Here is a 16,898-nt window from a genome sequence, read left to right as displayed (position 1 = left end):
TCTAATGTTTTTGTGTATTATTCTCATAGTATTACAGTATGCTCTTTTTATATCCTGTATAAGATTATGATCATTCGGGGGCCGGCAAGGTGGCGCTAGAGGTAAGGTGTCTGCCTTGCAAGCGCTAGCCAAGGAAAGGACCACGGTTCGATCCCCTGGTGTCCCCATATGGCCCCCCAGCCAGGGGCAATTTCTGAGCATGTAGCCAGGAATAACCCCTGAGCATCAAATGGGTGTGGCCCGAAAAACCAAAAAAAAAAAAAAAGATTATGATCATTCAATGTCTGTCCCTCTCCCTCTGACTCATTACAGTCAGCCTGCTACTTTTCATGTCTAGCCATGTATAAGCAAATTTTATGGATTTATTTTTCTTAGTGGCTGCATAGTATTCTGTTATGCAGATGTAGCAATGTTTTTATGCACTCATTTGATTTCAGGCAAATGGGCTATTTCACAATCTGACTATTGTGAAGAGTGTTGCAATGAACATTAGAGTGCTGTGTCTTTTCTGCAAAGGTTTTGAGCTCCTAGGGAATATTCTCAGGAGCAGTATTTCAAGGTACTAGGGAAGCTGAATTTTTAGTTCTTGAAAAATCTCCATCTTTTTCCAAAAGGCTGGACCAACAATGAGTAAGACTCCCATGTCTGGACCAATACTGGTTGTTCTTGTTCTTTTTTTGATGTGTGCCAGTCTCTGTGGTGTGAAATGATATCTTATTGTTGTTTTGATTTACATACTATGATGATTAATGATGTGTGTCATTATTTTCACATGGAAGTTTAAGTTCATCTCTTCTCATTTTTTGACTGGGCTGCATGTTTTATATATATTATGCTCTACAACTACCTAATATACTTGATATTAACCCCTTATGAAATGGGTATTGGATCAATAATTTCTCTCATTCCATGACAGATCTTTGTATCCCAGTCATCATTTCCTTTAAGATGTAGAAACTTCTTAGTTTAATTTTAGGGGCATTTTTTTTAAATCTGTGCTTTCACTTGCTTGGTCAGCAATGTTTCATTCTTGAAGATAATTTAGCTTCAATGTCTTGGGGTATACTATGTACATTTTTCTCTATGTACCTTATAACTTAAGGTATAATACAAAGGTCTTTAATGCACTTGAATTAACTTTGTGCATGATATTAGAAAGAGTCTGAGTTTACTTTTATTTTTTATATATAGCTGGCCAGTTTTCTCAGTATCACTTCTCAAAGAGGCTTTCCTTATTCCACCTCATATTTTTTTATCCTTTATTGAAGATTAAGTAATCACATATATAGCTGATGGTCTATCTCAGAATATTTGATTCTTTGTTTGTTTGTTTTTGGACCACACCTGGTGACCCTTAGGAATTACTCCTGGCTAGGCACTCAGAAGTTGCTCCTGGCTTGGGGGACCATATGGGACTCTGGGAGATCGAACCGCAGTTTGTCCTAGGTTAGCTGTGTGCAAGGCAAACGCCCTGTCCACTAGGCCACCACTCATGCCTCAGGATATTTGATTCTATTCAATTCATCTGAGTGTTTTTTTTCCAATACGGGCTGTTTTAATTACTACTGCTTTGCAGTATAAGTTGAAATATAAAATGATGCCTCCCATATTCTTTTAAACAAGGATTGCTTTAGTGGGCTGGGGAATATTGTTAATTTCAGCAGTGTTATATATATTTCTTTGAAAAATATATCATGGTTATCCTTATAAGAACTGCATTTAATCTGTGCAATGCTTTGAGAATATTGCATTTATAATAAAATTAATCCTCATAATCCAAGTGCAAAGGATGTGTTTCCATTTTCTCATTTCCTCTTCTATTTCTTCTTTTTCTATTTTTTTTAATAGGAAGTATATATATATTTTAATTAACATCTTTATTTAAGCATCTTGATTACAAACATGATTGTGGTTAGGTAAAGAACACCCCCCCTTTTCTATTTCTTGAAGTAGTTATTGTTTTCTTTATATAGGGTTTTCACCTCTTTATTTAAGTTGATAAAGTTTTTGATTTTCTGAGGTACCACTGTGAATGAGATTTTTTTTTAATCTCTTTCTTTTCATTAAATTGTTTGTATATAGGAAAGCTATATTTTGTGTGCTAATTTTGAAGCCTGCCACTTTCCTATTTAAATACATTGTTTTCTAAAAAGCTTTTTTTATGTACTTTTTTAGAATTTTCCAAATATAGTATTCTGTCATTCACCAATAATGAGTACTTGACTTTTTCCTTTCCTATCTAGATGCCCTTGATATAATTTTCTTATCTAATTACTATCATGAATACTTCCAATATTCTGACATGCTCAGGATGAATCCTCCATCATTTTTTGATGAATTGTTGGATTCTTTTGCTAGTATTTTGTTGAGGATCTTTGAATCAAGGATATCAAGAATGATAATCAAGGATATCAACCTGTAATTTTCTTTCTTTCTTTCTTTTTTTTTTGTTGTTTTAACAGCCTACTTTTGTTATTAGGGAGATATGGCTTTATAGAAACTATCTTGGAATGTTTCTGTTTCTTTAATTTCCTGGAAAAAGCTAAAAAGGATCAGCAGTAGGTATTGAAAAGATTTGAAATAACTTACTATTGAATACATCTTGACCTATGCTTTTGTTTTTAGGTATGATTTTTATTACCAGGTGGATTTCTTTTAAATTGATAAATCTGTTCAGGTGTTCCAGATCTTTATTCACCTTGAGAGGTTACAGAAATTCAATAGTTTACCCATTTTCTCATGATTTTCTCATTTTGTTGCATAATGATTTTCAAAGTGATCTCTGATGATGTTTTGAATTTCTGGTATCTATTGTGATGCCTTGTCCCGCTTTCACTTCTGAAATGGCTTATTGAGGTCCTCTTTATAAGTCTTGCTCATGGTTTATTAATCTTGTGCATTTTTTGTTTGTTTTGCTGCTTTTGGGTCACACCTGGCAGTGCTCAGGGGTTACTCCTGGCTTTATGCTCAGAAATCGCTCCTGGCAGGCTCAGGGGACCATATGGGATGCCAGGATTCAAACCACCAACCTTTTGCATGCAAGGCAAATGCCTTACCTCCATGCTATCTCTCCAGCTCCATTCTTGTTTTTTTGTTTGTTTGTTTGTTTTTTTTATCAAGGAACCAACTCTTAGTTTAATTTATTTTGTGTATTTTCGGGAGGGATTCTAGCTCATTAATTTCTGCTCTAAATTTTAAAATTTTCTTCCTTCTACCTGTTTTGTGCTCCTTTTGATGGCCAGTTTTCAGTTTCTTAAGTTACAGTCAAGTTATTTATATGAGACATTTATTTTTCCTTGTAAGTGATTTTATATTTCTGAACTTTCTTCTTAACACTGTTTTTTATTATCACCCCAACATTCTGGTAGCCTGTATACTCAATTTTTATTTGTTTCCAAAAATCTTTTATTTTTTTCTGATGCACTTGTGTAGTAATGAGTCATTTATATTTTAGGTGTCTGAGTTGTTTCTCCAATTTTGTTTATAATCAACTTCTATTTTCAGTGCATCATGGTTTGAGAATATATTTGATATGATTTTTTTTTCTCTTGACTTTGCGGAGGTATGTTTTGTATCTCAGAATATGGTGTATTCTGGAGAATCTTTCATATTCACTAGAGAAGAATGTGTATTTGGTTTTTGGTGATGAAAATATTTTTTCAGCTACACTTATAAACAAAGAACCCTCGTTAACATTATTTTTTCTTTAAATTAAGTATTTTCTTGTTAAGCTTTATTACTATTGATCTATCAAGAGGGAACAGGCAATGTTGAAGTCTTCTACTATCATGTGTCTTTTTTCAAGTCTATTATAAGTTGTTTTGTTGTTTGAGTTTTTGCCCTTTTTTGGTCATGTTTTGTTTTGGTTTTGGGCAACACACTTGGCTTCTGTCAGGGGTTACTAATGGCTTTGTGCTTAGAAATACTCCAGACAGGCTCAGGATAACATATGACTTGCTGAATACATAACCCGAATCAGCCACATGCAAGGCAACTGCAAGACTCTCTCTACTGTGCTATTACTCCAGTCCATATTAGCAGTTGTTTTAAGTATTTTTTCTGGTCCTTCATTAGGCATCTATGTATAAGTTTGTGAGTTCTTTGTGGTGTACATGTTCCTTGCTCATTAAAATCTTTCCTTGTATCTTATAGCCTTTCGAATCTGAAGTCTGTGCCATTTGATGCTAGTATGACTACCCAGGTCTTTTGAGGAGTTTGTTTGTAAAATTGCCTTTGACTCTGAGTATGTGTTTTCTCTAACTAATCAAATGTGTTTCTTGTAGGCAGCGGAATATTGGGTTTAACTTCCTAATCCGTTTAACCAGTATATATCTCTTAATTGGCATGCTTAGTCTCTCATTGAGAGAGATTGTCACCATGGAGTTTTGTGCCATCCTTCTATAAAAGTTTGGTGTGTTGGTAGGATTTGTTTTGTCTTAAAGTATCCTCTTTAGTTATTGCAAAGGTAGTCTCAAGTTTTTGAAGTTCCTAAGCTGTTGTTTTTCTATGAAGTTATATATAGTTTCTGAAATATGGATGAAAGGCTGGTTGAATAAAGCATTGGCATTTTATCATTTTTTGAGTCCCACCACTGTCTTGAAGCCTAGAGGTTTTCTTTAGTAAATCTGCTGTAACCCTTAAGGATGATTCTTTGTATGTAATTTACTTTTTTTTTTATCTTTCTACTTTTAGGATTCTATTTTTATGGTTTTCATTTTATTAGGATGTGTCTTGTGATTATTTGGGGGGGATTTCTTTAGTTTGTACCCTTCAGGCAGTGGGTGCAATTGCTCTCTTCCTCTTTGAACTCAGCAATGATATCTGTTACTTCTTCATAGAGGTTGTCTTTATAGCACTCTAGGGCCCTGATGATTCTTATGTTGTTCCTCTTAAATTCTTCCCCAAATTCTCATTTCTTATTTATTTATTTTGAGTTCTTTTCCATCTTCTGTTGTTATCTAGTAGCTTCTGCACTTTATCTTCCTGCTCATTGAGTCTGTCCTCAGAGGCTGTTACTCTGCTGGTGAAGTTTTCCAGTGAATTTTTCATTTCTCCTATCAAGTTTTTCAGTTGTCATTTCTGTTTATATATTCCTCATTTTTTATTTTCTTCTATTTTACTGGTAGTCTGTTTCATTGTCTCTTTGAGCTTGCTGAACATAGTAAGCATTTTCTTTTCTTTTTTTTATACTAAGCATTTTCATTCTAAAGTTCTTTTCAGAGAGATTATATAGGAGGTTAGTACCGATCACATCTTCAGAATTACAATCGTCACCCTTCAGATAGTGGGGTTCTTCCTTCCTTTATTATTTTGTGGTCTGGTAGCGGGTGTTCCTATGTCACTATCAGAGGTTTCCTCACTGGTAGGGAGATCTCTGGGGTAGCTTTGAGAGGGTGGTAGACTCCTTGTTCAGGAAGCCAAGCCTCTGAGAATTGTCTCTGACCTATAGTGCAGAAAGGACAAGTCACCATAAATTCTTACTGCTCGTGGCTTTGGGACAATGTCAACCAGCCCGCTGCACTGCAGAGGGCAGGCAGGGGCAGGGGCTCTTATTTGCCCTGGAGTTGACAGAAGAGGAACCTTAGCTACTTATTTCCTTTTCTTTGCAGTTCATGCCAGTTATTCCAGCTAATAGTAGCTAAAACTTCCTGACAGGACCTCCTGGAATCCTTAAATGTATTTTCTTGGTTGTAATAATGTTCTCTCCTATATACTTTTGGATAATATGCCATTGCACAAACTGCAATATTAATCCATCCTCCTAGAGATAAACACAGTGATTCAAGTTTTAAGTATTTCATTGCATTCTAAAACCATGCCATTTTAGGGGCCAGTGCTATAGCACAGCAGGGCATTTGCCTTGCATACAGCCAACCCAGGTTTGATTCCTGGCATCCTGTATGGTCCCCTGAGCACACTGCTAAGAGTATTTTCTGAGAGCAGAGCCAGAAATAATTCTTGAGTAATGCTGGTTTGTGGCCCCCAAACCAAACAAAACCAAAATCATGTCATTTTACTATTTCTATTATGATTGTATGAAATTCTCTTTGCTACAAAAGAGTGAAGAGTGAATTTAAAAAAGTGTTTACTAGTAAAACAAACTTTGCCCTTTATATATCACTCATTTTGAATAACAGCTTCTGATTTAATGATAGATGGAGGAAATATTGTGGACAAATTCATTGTTGGGCCTTTGGTATTATTTTTGCAGTTTGTTTTGACTAAAGCACTACTACTATTCAAAGGCACAATAAGAATTAACTTGGTATGTAGACAGATGCTATTCTAGATCCTAAGTTACTGTAGGGAGATTATATTTAATCTAATACCTATGAGGAGTCTATGGGAGATATATTTATGTTGTTTTTAAGGAGATTTATATTAATGTGATTATTGGGATAAGAAAAAGAAAATGACCAGCAGTTGGTTCTTAGGAAAAGAAGTAAAAATGTGAAGGACTAGGATGTTATTTTTATTAAATAAAGTAACAGGGTTTTATAACACTGTATAAATTATAGATTTTCATTAGTGAAAACTTGTTTGCATAGGTTATATATTAAAGTTCACCACTAAAAGAACTAGTTTTGAATAATGCAACTAATTTTTTCCTGTTCTGTGAATTATGTAAAGTTGTTTAATCTGTCTGAAACTTATATAAACTATCAAGACAGAATTCTACTTTTAAGAGAATAAGATTAATTGGCATATACTGTACAATATTGTAGGTCTACTAACACTCTTGTAGGAAACTGCTTTTACTGAGTGTAAATGAAGGTGACTATGCAGTTATGTAGAAGATGAAATTGTTGAATCCAATATTTCAGGTATTTCTATGCTTCATTAAATGAAAAATTTTACTACTGATATTGTGAATTTAAAGTCAGGTTAGATAATGAAGTGTTTAGGGGCGAGGACACCAAACAGCAGTTCATATTTAAATCTTGGATTCTTTTACCACCAGCATAAAGTTAATGAAATTAATCTTCCTGGAGTCATGATGTTAATAATACACACCATATAGAATCTTTAAAAATCAACTGTTATTGAGACTTTGGTTTGAAATATAAAATATTAGAACATTTTAAATGTTCAAAGCAATTTTGGATTCTTTGTTAAATGTTAAACTGACTAATGCATATAAAACTCAGAAGAATATCTGATATGTAGTAAGATGCAATCTTATTATCTCTCTTTTGCAAATGACAATTAATGATTATGCTTTCTGGCTGACTTACTGAGTGAAAATGTGCATCATAAGTTTTTTGAAGGTTTTGTTACTTCTTTTTCACCTTATAGTTTCAACTATGATCAGATTATTTACTAAGATTATAAAGAATGACTCACCCTTAAATTTGAACACAATTGTAATGCAGTGTCCTATTTTCTCTTTTCCCACTTCCTTCTATGTTTTCTAATAAAGTATCATTTTAGATCTTTGACAGTTCTTTGTGAATATATGCTGTACCTCAACAGTGACCTGATAAGTAGAGTTATTAAGAAATGATTTCTTTTTATACTGAATTCTACACTTTCATTAATATAACTCTAAGTTGCACCAGTTTTTTACATTACTCTTTAAAAACATTTAGTTTGTTAATAACAAAAATTCTTCAAATTAACTATCTTCACATGTTCTTGTGTAGAATTCTTTTACTATTGTTGGATATATTGACTTATTTAAACAATTATATGTCAAGTTCTATAACGGATTCTATGTACTACTCAAGACGTTTTGTGCTTCCCAGAGTTTCCTACATGACATTAGAGGCATTTAATACATCCAATAAAGTACTATTGTAAAGATTGTTATAACAGAAATTGATAAAGAATGTATGATTATGCAAAAGAGGTGCATCTATCTTTCACATGAGAGAAAGGGTAAGAATGTGACAATGAACATGACAAAGAAAGGGAGAAACTATTCGGAAATACATAATGAGGGAAGAGTATTTATTATAAATATTTATTATAAATTGTAAGACTCTAGCCACCAAAGGAGTGAGTTGGAAAAGTTCTTTAAGTAGAAAAATCAATTTATAACATGGCCTGAAACATCATGGGTACCCTAAAGCTGCACATGGTTAAAACAAAGAGAACATAGGCATAATAATGTTTTGAGTGACTTTATATGTCTTAATAGGAAAGTGGTACTTAATATTGGAAGTAATAAAATATAATTAGAGATTTTAGATCAAAAGGGAGGCAAGATTAGATCTATTTGATATAATTACAGGCAAATTGCCTACATCATATTATAGTTAAGTGAATGGGATGAAAATGGGAGACATTATTCTTACAAAGTAAAAAATAACAGGAAGTCGTAATAAGCAAGATATGACTTTGGGAATAAGATGGAAGTAAAAATCTTGAGAGCTTTGTGAAGACATATTTGTACTATACTCAGGCATTTTGAACAGCGAGAGTCTTAGTACTTGATAGCTATCTATATGGGGCAAGAAAAGGAAGAAAATGAAGTACAGAGGGACTGTGTAGGTAATGATGCCATTTTCAAGTGTTTGCGATAAGCTAATTCAGGAGTCACAAAGGGTCCCCTTTGGGATCTTACCTTTGGTCACTTAGAGACTGCTAAATGAAAAGATGCAGAAATTTGGCTCTCTGTGCTGAAATGAGAAGAGTTTTTTGTGCTAGTAGGTGAGTCTGTGACTCATTTACATAGAAAAGTCAGCAGAAGATAGATATGCAGTAACTATCTGAAGAGGGCTAAAAGAAACCTTGCTGAGATTCCTATCAGACAACCAAAAAATGGAAAAAGTAGCCTTAAAATTTTATCTTGGAAAAGATGTCAGCTACCAAGCTGCAGGAAAATGAGTATCATTCAACCTATAGCAAGGAATTTACAAATAATATAAATTTTTTAAATGTAAACATGGCTATAAAACATGTTGTGTTTTCTTTCTTTCCTCCTCCTCCTCCTCTGCCTCCTCCTCCTCCTCCTCCTCCTTCTTTTCTTTCTTCTTCTTGATTAAGTAGAATCCAGAGCATGTGCCTTTCAATGATGGGGCATCATCACAAATTATTTTAGGGAGCTCTGAAATAGTTAGAGCACACATCAATATACCTTTCTTCAGTTTGAGTTTATTGCCATAAATACATCATATTCACACATTTATAAGATCTATCATATTTGAGTTATTTATATAGTATGGTTTGAATGGAGATAAATATTTATTCTCTTTTATCTTCTCATTTTTCCAGATGTTTCAGAGATAGGGAATCAGGTGGAAATGAATACCCTCTGCAGTATTTAAAGAGAAGCATTACATTTTCTTAAAAAAATGTTTTGTTTTGTTAAAGTTTATTTTTTCTTTTTATAAAATAATATATATATATATATATTTTTTTTTTCTTTTTGGGCCACACCCAGGGGTGCTCAGGGGTTACTCCTGGCTGTCTGCTCAGAAATAGCTCCTGGCAGGCACAGGGGACCATATGGGACACCGGGATTCGAACCAACCACCTTTGGTCCTGGATAGGCTGCTTGCAAGGCAAACGCCGGGCCCATAAAATAATATTTTTATTTAAGCACTATGATTACAAACATGTTTGTAGTTGGATTTCAGTCAATTTTGAGCTAATATTATTGGAGGGAAACTGATTCTGGTGGAGGGTGTGGTTTCTCAGAGTTGTATGCATCAAATACTATTATTACCAGCATTATAAATCAAGATGCTTCAAATAAAATTTCACAAAAGGCAAAAGGCTATTAAAATGAATTATGCTGTTGTTTTCTTTGGAAAATATGTTATTTTTTCTATATTTTTGGGGGGTCACACCCTACTATGATCAGAGCTTATCCTTGATCTGCCCTCAGGGACTCCTAGAATTGTGAGGGGATCTTCTGGGGTTCTAGAGATTGATCCCAGGTCAGCCACATGCAAAACAAGCCCCTTATCACTATGCTGTCTCTGGTTAAGTGTTCACCTTTTTCATCTTTTTATAAGTATTTTTTCTTTTGATATTTATGGATGTTATTTGATGTCTTAAATTTTTCTCAGAATAAATAAAAGTTATAGATCAAATAAGGAATGACTGTGGGTTGATAGTTGATGGTCAAATGAATCCATGTTATTTTTAGAATTGTTTATTGTGTGTACAAAATTTTTTAATAATATTTTATTCAAACACCTTGGTTACAGACATGATTGTGGTTGGGTTTCAGTCATATAAGAGATACACCCGATCACCAGTGCAACATTCCCAAATATCCCTCCTCCCCACCCCGCCCCCGCCTGTACTCAAGACAGGCTTTCTATTTCCCTCATACATTGTCATTGTTAGGATAGTTTGCAATACAAAAATTTTTATAAGAAGATGGAGCTTTTTTCTTTGCAAATAAATAAGAACTGAAGAAGAAAATGAGCTAACTACAAACTGATATCTATAACAACACAGATTTTTATTGTTTTTTTGTCACGTCCATGGTTCTCAGGGCTTACTCTTGGTTCTGTGCCTAGAGATCACTCCTGGCTGGGCTTAGGTGACTGGAGTGGTGAAAGGGTTGAAACATAGTTTGATCATATACAAGGATCTCTTTATTTTTCTGACTTCTCAACATCTTAGGTTATTAAATTATACCAATTTATTCTCTGATTTTTATTGATTCCACTTTTTGCACTGCTTTATGATTGCTATTTCTTCCTCCAAAAGAAAATGTTCAAACAAAATGAGAATTTATCTTAAGGATGCTCTTTTTCATATAAATACTTTCTGTTTCTCAAACATAGAGGATAATAGTCAAATATCCTTAGCTCTTTGTAAATTATGAGTCAAAATTTTGTACCAGAGTTATAGCCTTATTAATGTCCAGCTGTTCTACTACACCAGCCAACTACTCTGTATTGGTGATAATTATGCTCAAGGTGAGCCTTGTTACAAACTTTGTTTCTCCTCTGAATAAGAATTAGGGACATAGCCAACCAAGGTCTCTGTGAAATTTGGATGTGTTGATCAAGAAAGAGATTCCCAGGATCTTAGACTTTAATTGCATCAAAGAATGTTTTATCCCATTTCTCAGTGGCTACCTATATACTTTTCCAAAATGAACTCATAAGACCTTTGCTAAGTGAAGAGTCTATGTTCCTAAATCTATTTGTCCTGTTGATCGCATTTCAGGGAAAACCAAAACAAAACAAACAGTGCCCTCTTGAATAAATCTCTTAGCTACCAAAAATCACGTACCTCAGAATTGCACACAATGCTATTACCACTAGAGTCTCTAAATTTCTGCATCATTTTCTTTTCTTTTTTTTTTTGGTTTTTGGGCCACACCCTGTGACGCTCAGGGGTTACTCCTGGCTATGCGCTCAGAAGTTGCTCCTGGCTTCTTGGGGGACCATATGGGACGCCGGGGGATCAAACCGAGGTCCGTCCTAGGCTAGCGCAGGCAAGGCAGGCACCTTACCTCCAGCGCCACTGCCCGGCCCCTCTGCATCATTTTCTTAAGGAAACTCTGGTCTATGCTGTTTCCATTTGGATAATGCTATATTTGGCATTTTAATTTTCTCAACAGAGTAGGAATTTTATTGCTGTTATATTTTAATATTCTTTTTCATGACAATTGCTTGAGGATAATTGGTTTTAATGAGTTATATAACTATTTTATACTCAGATATTTTAACTTTTCAAGAACTAGAAATGTAGTGCTCACTTCAGCAGCACATATGCTAAAAAATTAGAGCTACAAATATAGTGCTTTTCATGACAGTAACAAGAGATAGCAGAACCAATACTGACATTTTTTCTTTCTCCCCACATGCTCCAAAATATTTCCTATTTGCTTGCCAATAAGCTTGAGATTCATTTCCTGAAAATTTGCTGCTCATAGTTATTTTAAAAAGTGAAAAATAAAATAGAATGTCTTAGTTTTATAGAAAGAAAAAATCTGAATTTATCACCTTATTTATTTTCTTTCTCTTCCTTTCCTTTTTTTTGGAGAGGGGGAGGTTGGCTGTGCTATTTAATAGCTCTTATAAAAAGAAAAATTAGATATTTACTACTTAATTAAAATTGCTTTAACTAATAATTCAGAAATTCCTTGCTTCAGATTGAGAATTAATCAAGATAAAAAATAATCATTTTAGGTTTTTTTGTTGTTCTTATTGAGTTAAAGTCAGTACTCTATTATTCATTTGTGCTTAGTATATAAATGAGTAATCAAGTTAATGAAGATGAGGCATAGTTTATGTCCCCATTTTTTTCCCTAAAAATGTCATGTCATCTCTTTCATTCAGGGAATCAGCAGCCTCTTCAGTTCTTTAAAAGTGGTACGACTCTTACGACTGGGCCGTGTTGCTAGAAAATTGGACCATTACCTAGAATATGGAGCAGCAGTTCTTGTTCTCCTCGTCTGTGTTTTTGGACTAGTGGCCCACTGGCTGGCTTGCATCTGGTACAGCATTGGGGACTATGAGGTCATCGATGAAGACACGAACACTATCCAAATAGACAGTTGGCTCTACCAGCTGGCCGTGAGCATTGGAACTCCTTATCGCTACAATTCCAGTGCAGGGACATGGGAAGGAGGCCCCAGCAAAGATTCATTGTACGTGTCCTCTCTCTACTTTACCATGACAAGCCTTACAACAATAGGATTTGGGAACATAGCTCCTACTACAGACGTGGAGAAGATGTTTTCGGTAGCCATGATGATGGTTGGCTGTAAGTACCTTTTTTCTTAATTAATTAATTTATTTTTCTTTTCGGCCACACCTTTTGATGCTCCGGGATTACTCCTGGCTAAGCGCTCAGAAATTGCCCCTGGCTTGGGGGGACCAAATGGGATGCCGGGGGATCGAACTGCTGTCCTTCCTTGGCTAGCGCTTGCAAGGCAGACACCTTACCTCTAGCGCCACCTCACCGGCCTGATATTTTATGTTTGGTATTGTTTTCAGGATTTAATCTTTAGCATGATTAAAATGAAACTGCTTTGTCTTCAGAGAATTATTTAATCCATAGAGTTTGCATTACCTTAATTTTTATTCAGCCCAAGGGAAATTTTTTTTTATTAAAGAATGTATTAACACATGAAAAACAATGTGGACAAAGTGTTACAAACATAGAATGGAAGCTCTGTAATTTAGTTCTATTTGCAGTCCTATAGCTGGCAAAATATTTTCTAAGGGATGCCAGCATATACACAAACATCACCTGGGATATTGTAGGTTTTGTTACAAAACATTAGGTTCCAAAAGGAAAACTGCATCTAATGTGAGATACATAGTTTAGGAAATATTGTACTTAATTTTAATTAAATATATTAATTAATAAAATTACCAAGTTAAAATTGATCTCTAGAATTAATTTTTGCAAATGTTTATAATTAATACTGCAAAAAATGTTTTGTAAGTCTAATGTTCATCACAGCCCTTAGAGATATTGGGCACACCAAGAAATATGGCTAGTAAATAGTATCAAATAGTATCAAAACAATATGTTTAAAACTCATATTGGATTTCTGAAGACCAGAACTATAAGGAAAATGAATCACTTTTATCACAAAAGAAAGAATTGAAGTTTTGGTGGAAAACTTAACACAGCCCCCAAGCAATTATTTGTGATCCTGCACACCTAAAACATAAAAATTAATAATCAGTGTTATCTCCATATAATTAATAAAAAAAGTAACACATACCAAGGAATCTGTTTTAAAAAAAATATTGGTGGTACTTCCATACGACGCTTCCTTTCAAGAGTCGATTTATCTAAGCCAACGTAGTTCACTAAATATGACACCATCTAGTTTATCCTTGTTGTAGAGCTACTTTATCCACTCAACTATCATCAGACACTTGAGTTGTTTCCATATCTTGGCTATTATAAATTCTCCTGAATGAATATAGGTACATCTTTATCTTTTCAGGTTGTTTTGTGTTCTTAGTAAAAAGTATTGTAATTTCTGGGACATAGGGGGTTCTTTTTTGAAAAGTTTCCATGTAATTTTCCATAGAGGCTGTGCCATGTGGCTTTTCCACTAATCATGAATTAAGGATTCCATTTTTAATATACACCCCATCAACAATCATTGTTTCTGGTCTTTTGAGTATGCACCATTCTCAACTGACATGGTTGAATTTTTATTTTTTTTACTTTGCATCCGCTAATATAGGTGGTGTTGCTGACTGGCCTACTGTTTATCCTTATATCTACTTTCTATTTATCTGTATATCTTCTTTTGTTGTTGTTTTTTTTTGTTTGTTTGTTTGTTTTTGGCCCACACCTAGTGACTCTCAGGAATTACTCCTAGCTATGTGCTCAAAAATCACTCCTGGCTTGGGGACCATATGGGACACAGGGGATCAAACCAAGGTCAATTCCTGGGTCAGCTGCGTGCAAGGCAAATGCCCTACCGCTGTGCTATCACCAGATCCAGCCTCCATATGTATATTTTCTTTCAGGAATTATTTTTTCATCTCTCCTCATTTTTATGGGAATCATAGGATTGTTGGTTGAACTTTGTGAGAGATTCACATACCTTAGCTTTGAGCTCTTCATCAGGTGTTCAAGTATTTCCCTCCACTTAGTAGAGTGCCTTTATTATAACCTGAAATTATTTTTGCTATGCAAAACTGTTTTAATTTTATGTAGTCCCACAGGGTTTTAGCTTTGTTTTGTCAATGGAATCAAATAATTGAAGATACTTGTGAGATTCATGTCCTGAAGAATTTTATATTTTTTCTTGTTGCATTATACATATTCTGATTCAATATCAGGATCCTTAGATAATTTTAAATAGTTTTTGTGTATAACTGAGATAAGATTTAATTCATTATTGGAGCATGTAATTATCTAATTTTACCAACACCATTTGTTGAAGAGACTTTCTTTAGTCCACTTAAAACTTAAGTCTTTTTTATATAATAACTGTCCAAGCATAAGAGTTTACTTCAGCTCTAATTTCAGTTTATCTTCTTGTTTTATTCCAGTACCACACTGTTTTGATTACTATAACTTTATAGCATAATTAAAATTTAGGGGTTACAATGCTTCCCATATATTTTGTCCTCAGGGTTGCTTTGGCTCTCAGGGAGTTTTATAATTCATCCAAGTTTTAGAATAATTTATTCTAAGTCTTTCATAAGTGAATTTGGAATTTTATAGGATTTGCAATGTATCTGTATAATAGTTTGGGCAACTTAGTCATTTTGCCAATTAAAATATTTCAATTCATTAACAGGAAATATTTTTTATTTTATTTTATCCTCTTCAATGTCTAAATGTGACATGGATTTTCATGTGTAAGTCTTTCATATCCTTTGTTAATTTTTAAGTGATCGATGTACTTAGACGCATTTTTAATACAATTTTTATTTTAATCATAGTGGCTTACATATAGTTCACAGTAATATTCCAGGTACATATTAACATTGAATCAGGGGAAGTCCCATCACTGAATTGTCCTCTCTCCACCTCCGTTCCCATCCTACCTCCCATATCCTCCACTCTCACCCCAGGGGCTGCTAGATTGTGTGGTCCTCTCTGTTTCTAGTTTATTACTTAGTGATCTTATAACTGTTTGGTCTTGGTACCTCCATTACTTCCCCCTCTACTTGGGAGGCAGGACTAGATAGTTCAAGTTATGTGGTTTTGTTTGAGGAAGAGAAAAGTAATAAAATGGGGTAAAAATCAACTACGCCGACAATGGGCAGAATCCTTCTAGAGGCTCTCATCCTAGGTTTGAGGGATGAAGGGGGAAAAAAGAAGGTGAAACACCACAACAGTTCAAAAAGAAGTATCAAATAAAACATCCAGTGAGCACTGCAGCAATAAAGATATGCACCACATAATTGCCATGGTCTTGAGATAAAAAACATGACAGAGCGCAAAAAGGAAGAAGAGAAAAGAAGAAAGAAAAAGTAAATATATAAAAAATAGTGGACAACTACTTCAATATCCACATCAAAATAAAGAAATCGACAAAAACTAGATAAAAGAAAAAAAAGATTATTTTGTGCTTTTTGTCTCTTAGACACATTTTAATGGCTTAAAATTTTCTCTTCAAATTTATTGCAGAATACATGCAACAGATTTGGGTATTGGGACAGACCCCCTATACTCAGGGATTACTCTGGGTTCACTTCTAGCAATGTGCAGAAAAATATATGTGTTGCTGGGGATTGAAACAATGTCAACTACATGCAAAGAAAGTGACTCAATCCTTGTGCTATTTTTCTGGCCTTTATTATTATTATTTTTTAATTTAGGCACTGTTATTAACAATGCTTTACTTAGCAACGTTCAAGGCCTTCTGATTACAAGCCCACCAACATTGTTAATGTCTTTATCAGTGACTCAAGTTTTCCTCGCTCTTAACACTTCTCTTCCTTAATGAACTCATATAAAAGTTACTTAGAGTTTGGGCTGTATGCTTATTCTACTTTTGACTCTTATGATCTTGTTGTACATAATTTCTTCAGTCCTATACTACTGAAATGTCAATTTAGCAATATTTCATTGGCCTATTCCACTATGTTATTACTTGTCTTCCTCTTCATTACTCCACACCAACCCCTCTCCTTGGATTCCTTCACATTATCATTTCTCCAATACAGGACCCCAAATTTGCCTGCATTTGATACCTTCCCTTCCCTGTCTTCTTATATTGTAAAGTGCAGATAAGTGAGAGCAGCTAGCATTTTCTCCCTCTGACTTGCTTTGCTTAACTTGGTTCCCTCCATTGATGTCCAGGGTGCAATGAAATTAATTTAATCTTTGCTTATGGCTGCATAGTATTCTATTTTGTCTACATACTACAACTTTATTTTTGGTTTGGGGCTACAACCAGTGAGACTCAGTGTTTACTCATTTTTTGGGAGAGGCACACTCAGCAGCACTCGGGTTATTCCTGGCTCTGCACTTAAGAATTATTCCTGGAAGGCTAA

The 16,898-nt window shown here is 34.5% G+C and overlaps 1 protein-coding gene across 1 annotated transcript in view; it reads left to right on the top strand.

Moving 5' to 3' along the window:
- The window catches only part of KCNH5 (potassium voltage-gated channel subfamily H member 5), a 323,014-nt gene that overhangs the window by 112,558 nt on the left and 193,558 nt on the right, over positions 1 to 16,898 (top strand). The window contains exon 7 of the mRNA XM_049770324.1: positions 12,252 to 12,678. Coding sequence (XP_049626281.1) covers positions 12,252 to 12,678 — 427 coding nt within the window. The remainder of the gene's footprint in view (positions 1 to 12,251; positions 12,679 to 16,898) is intronic.

This window comes from Suncus etruscus, chromosome 3 (genome assembly GCF_024139225.1).
Source record: "Suncus etruscus isolate mSunEtr1 chromosome 3, mSunEtr1.pri.cur, whole genome shotgun sequence".
Classification (NCBI taxonomy): Eukaryota; Metazoa; Chordata; class Mammalia; order Eulipotyphla; family Soricidae; genus Suncus; species Suncus etruscus.
Note: the sequence above shows the minus strand (reverse complement) of the source record. Positions and strands in the feature narration are given on the sequence as shown.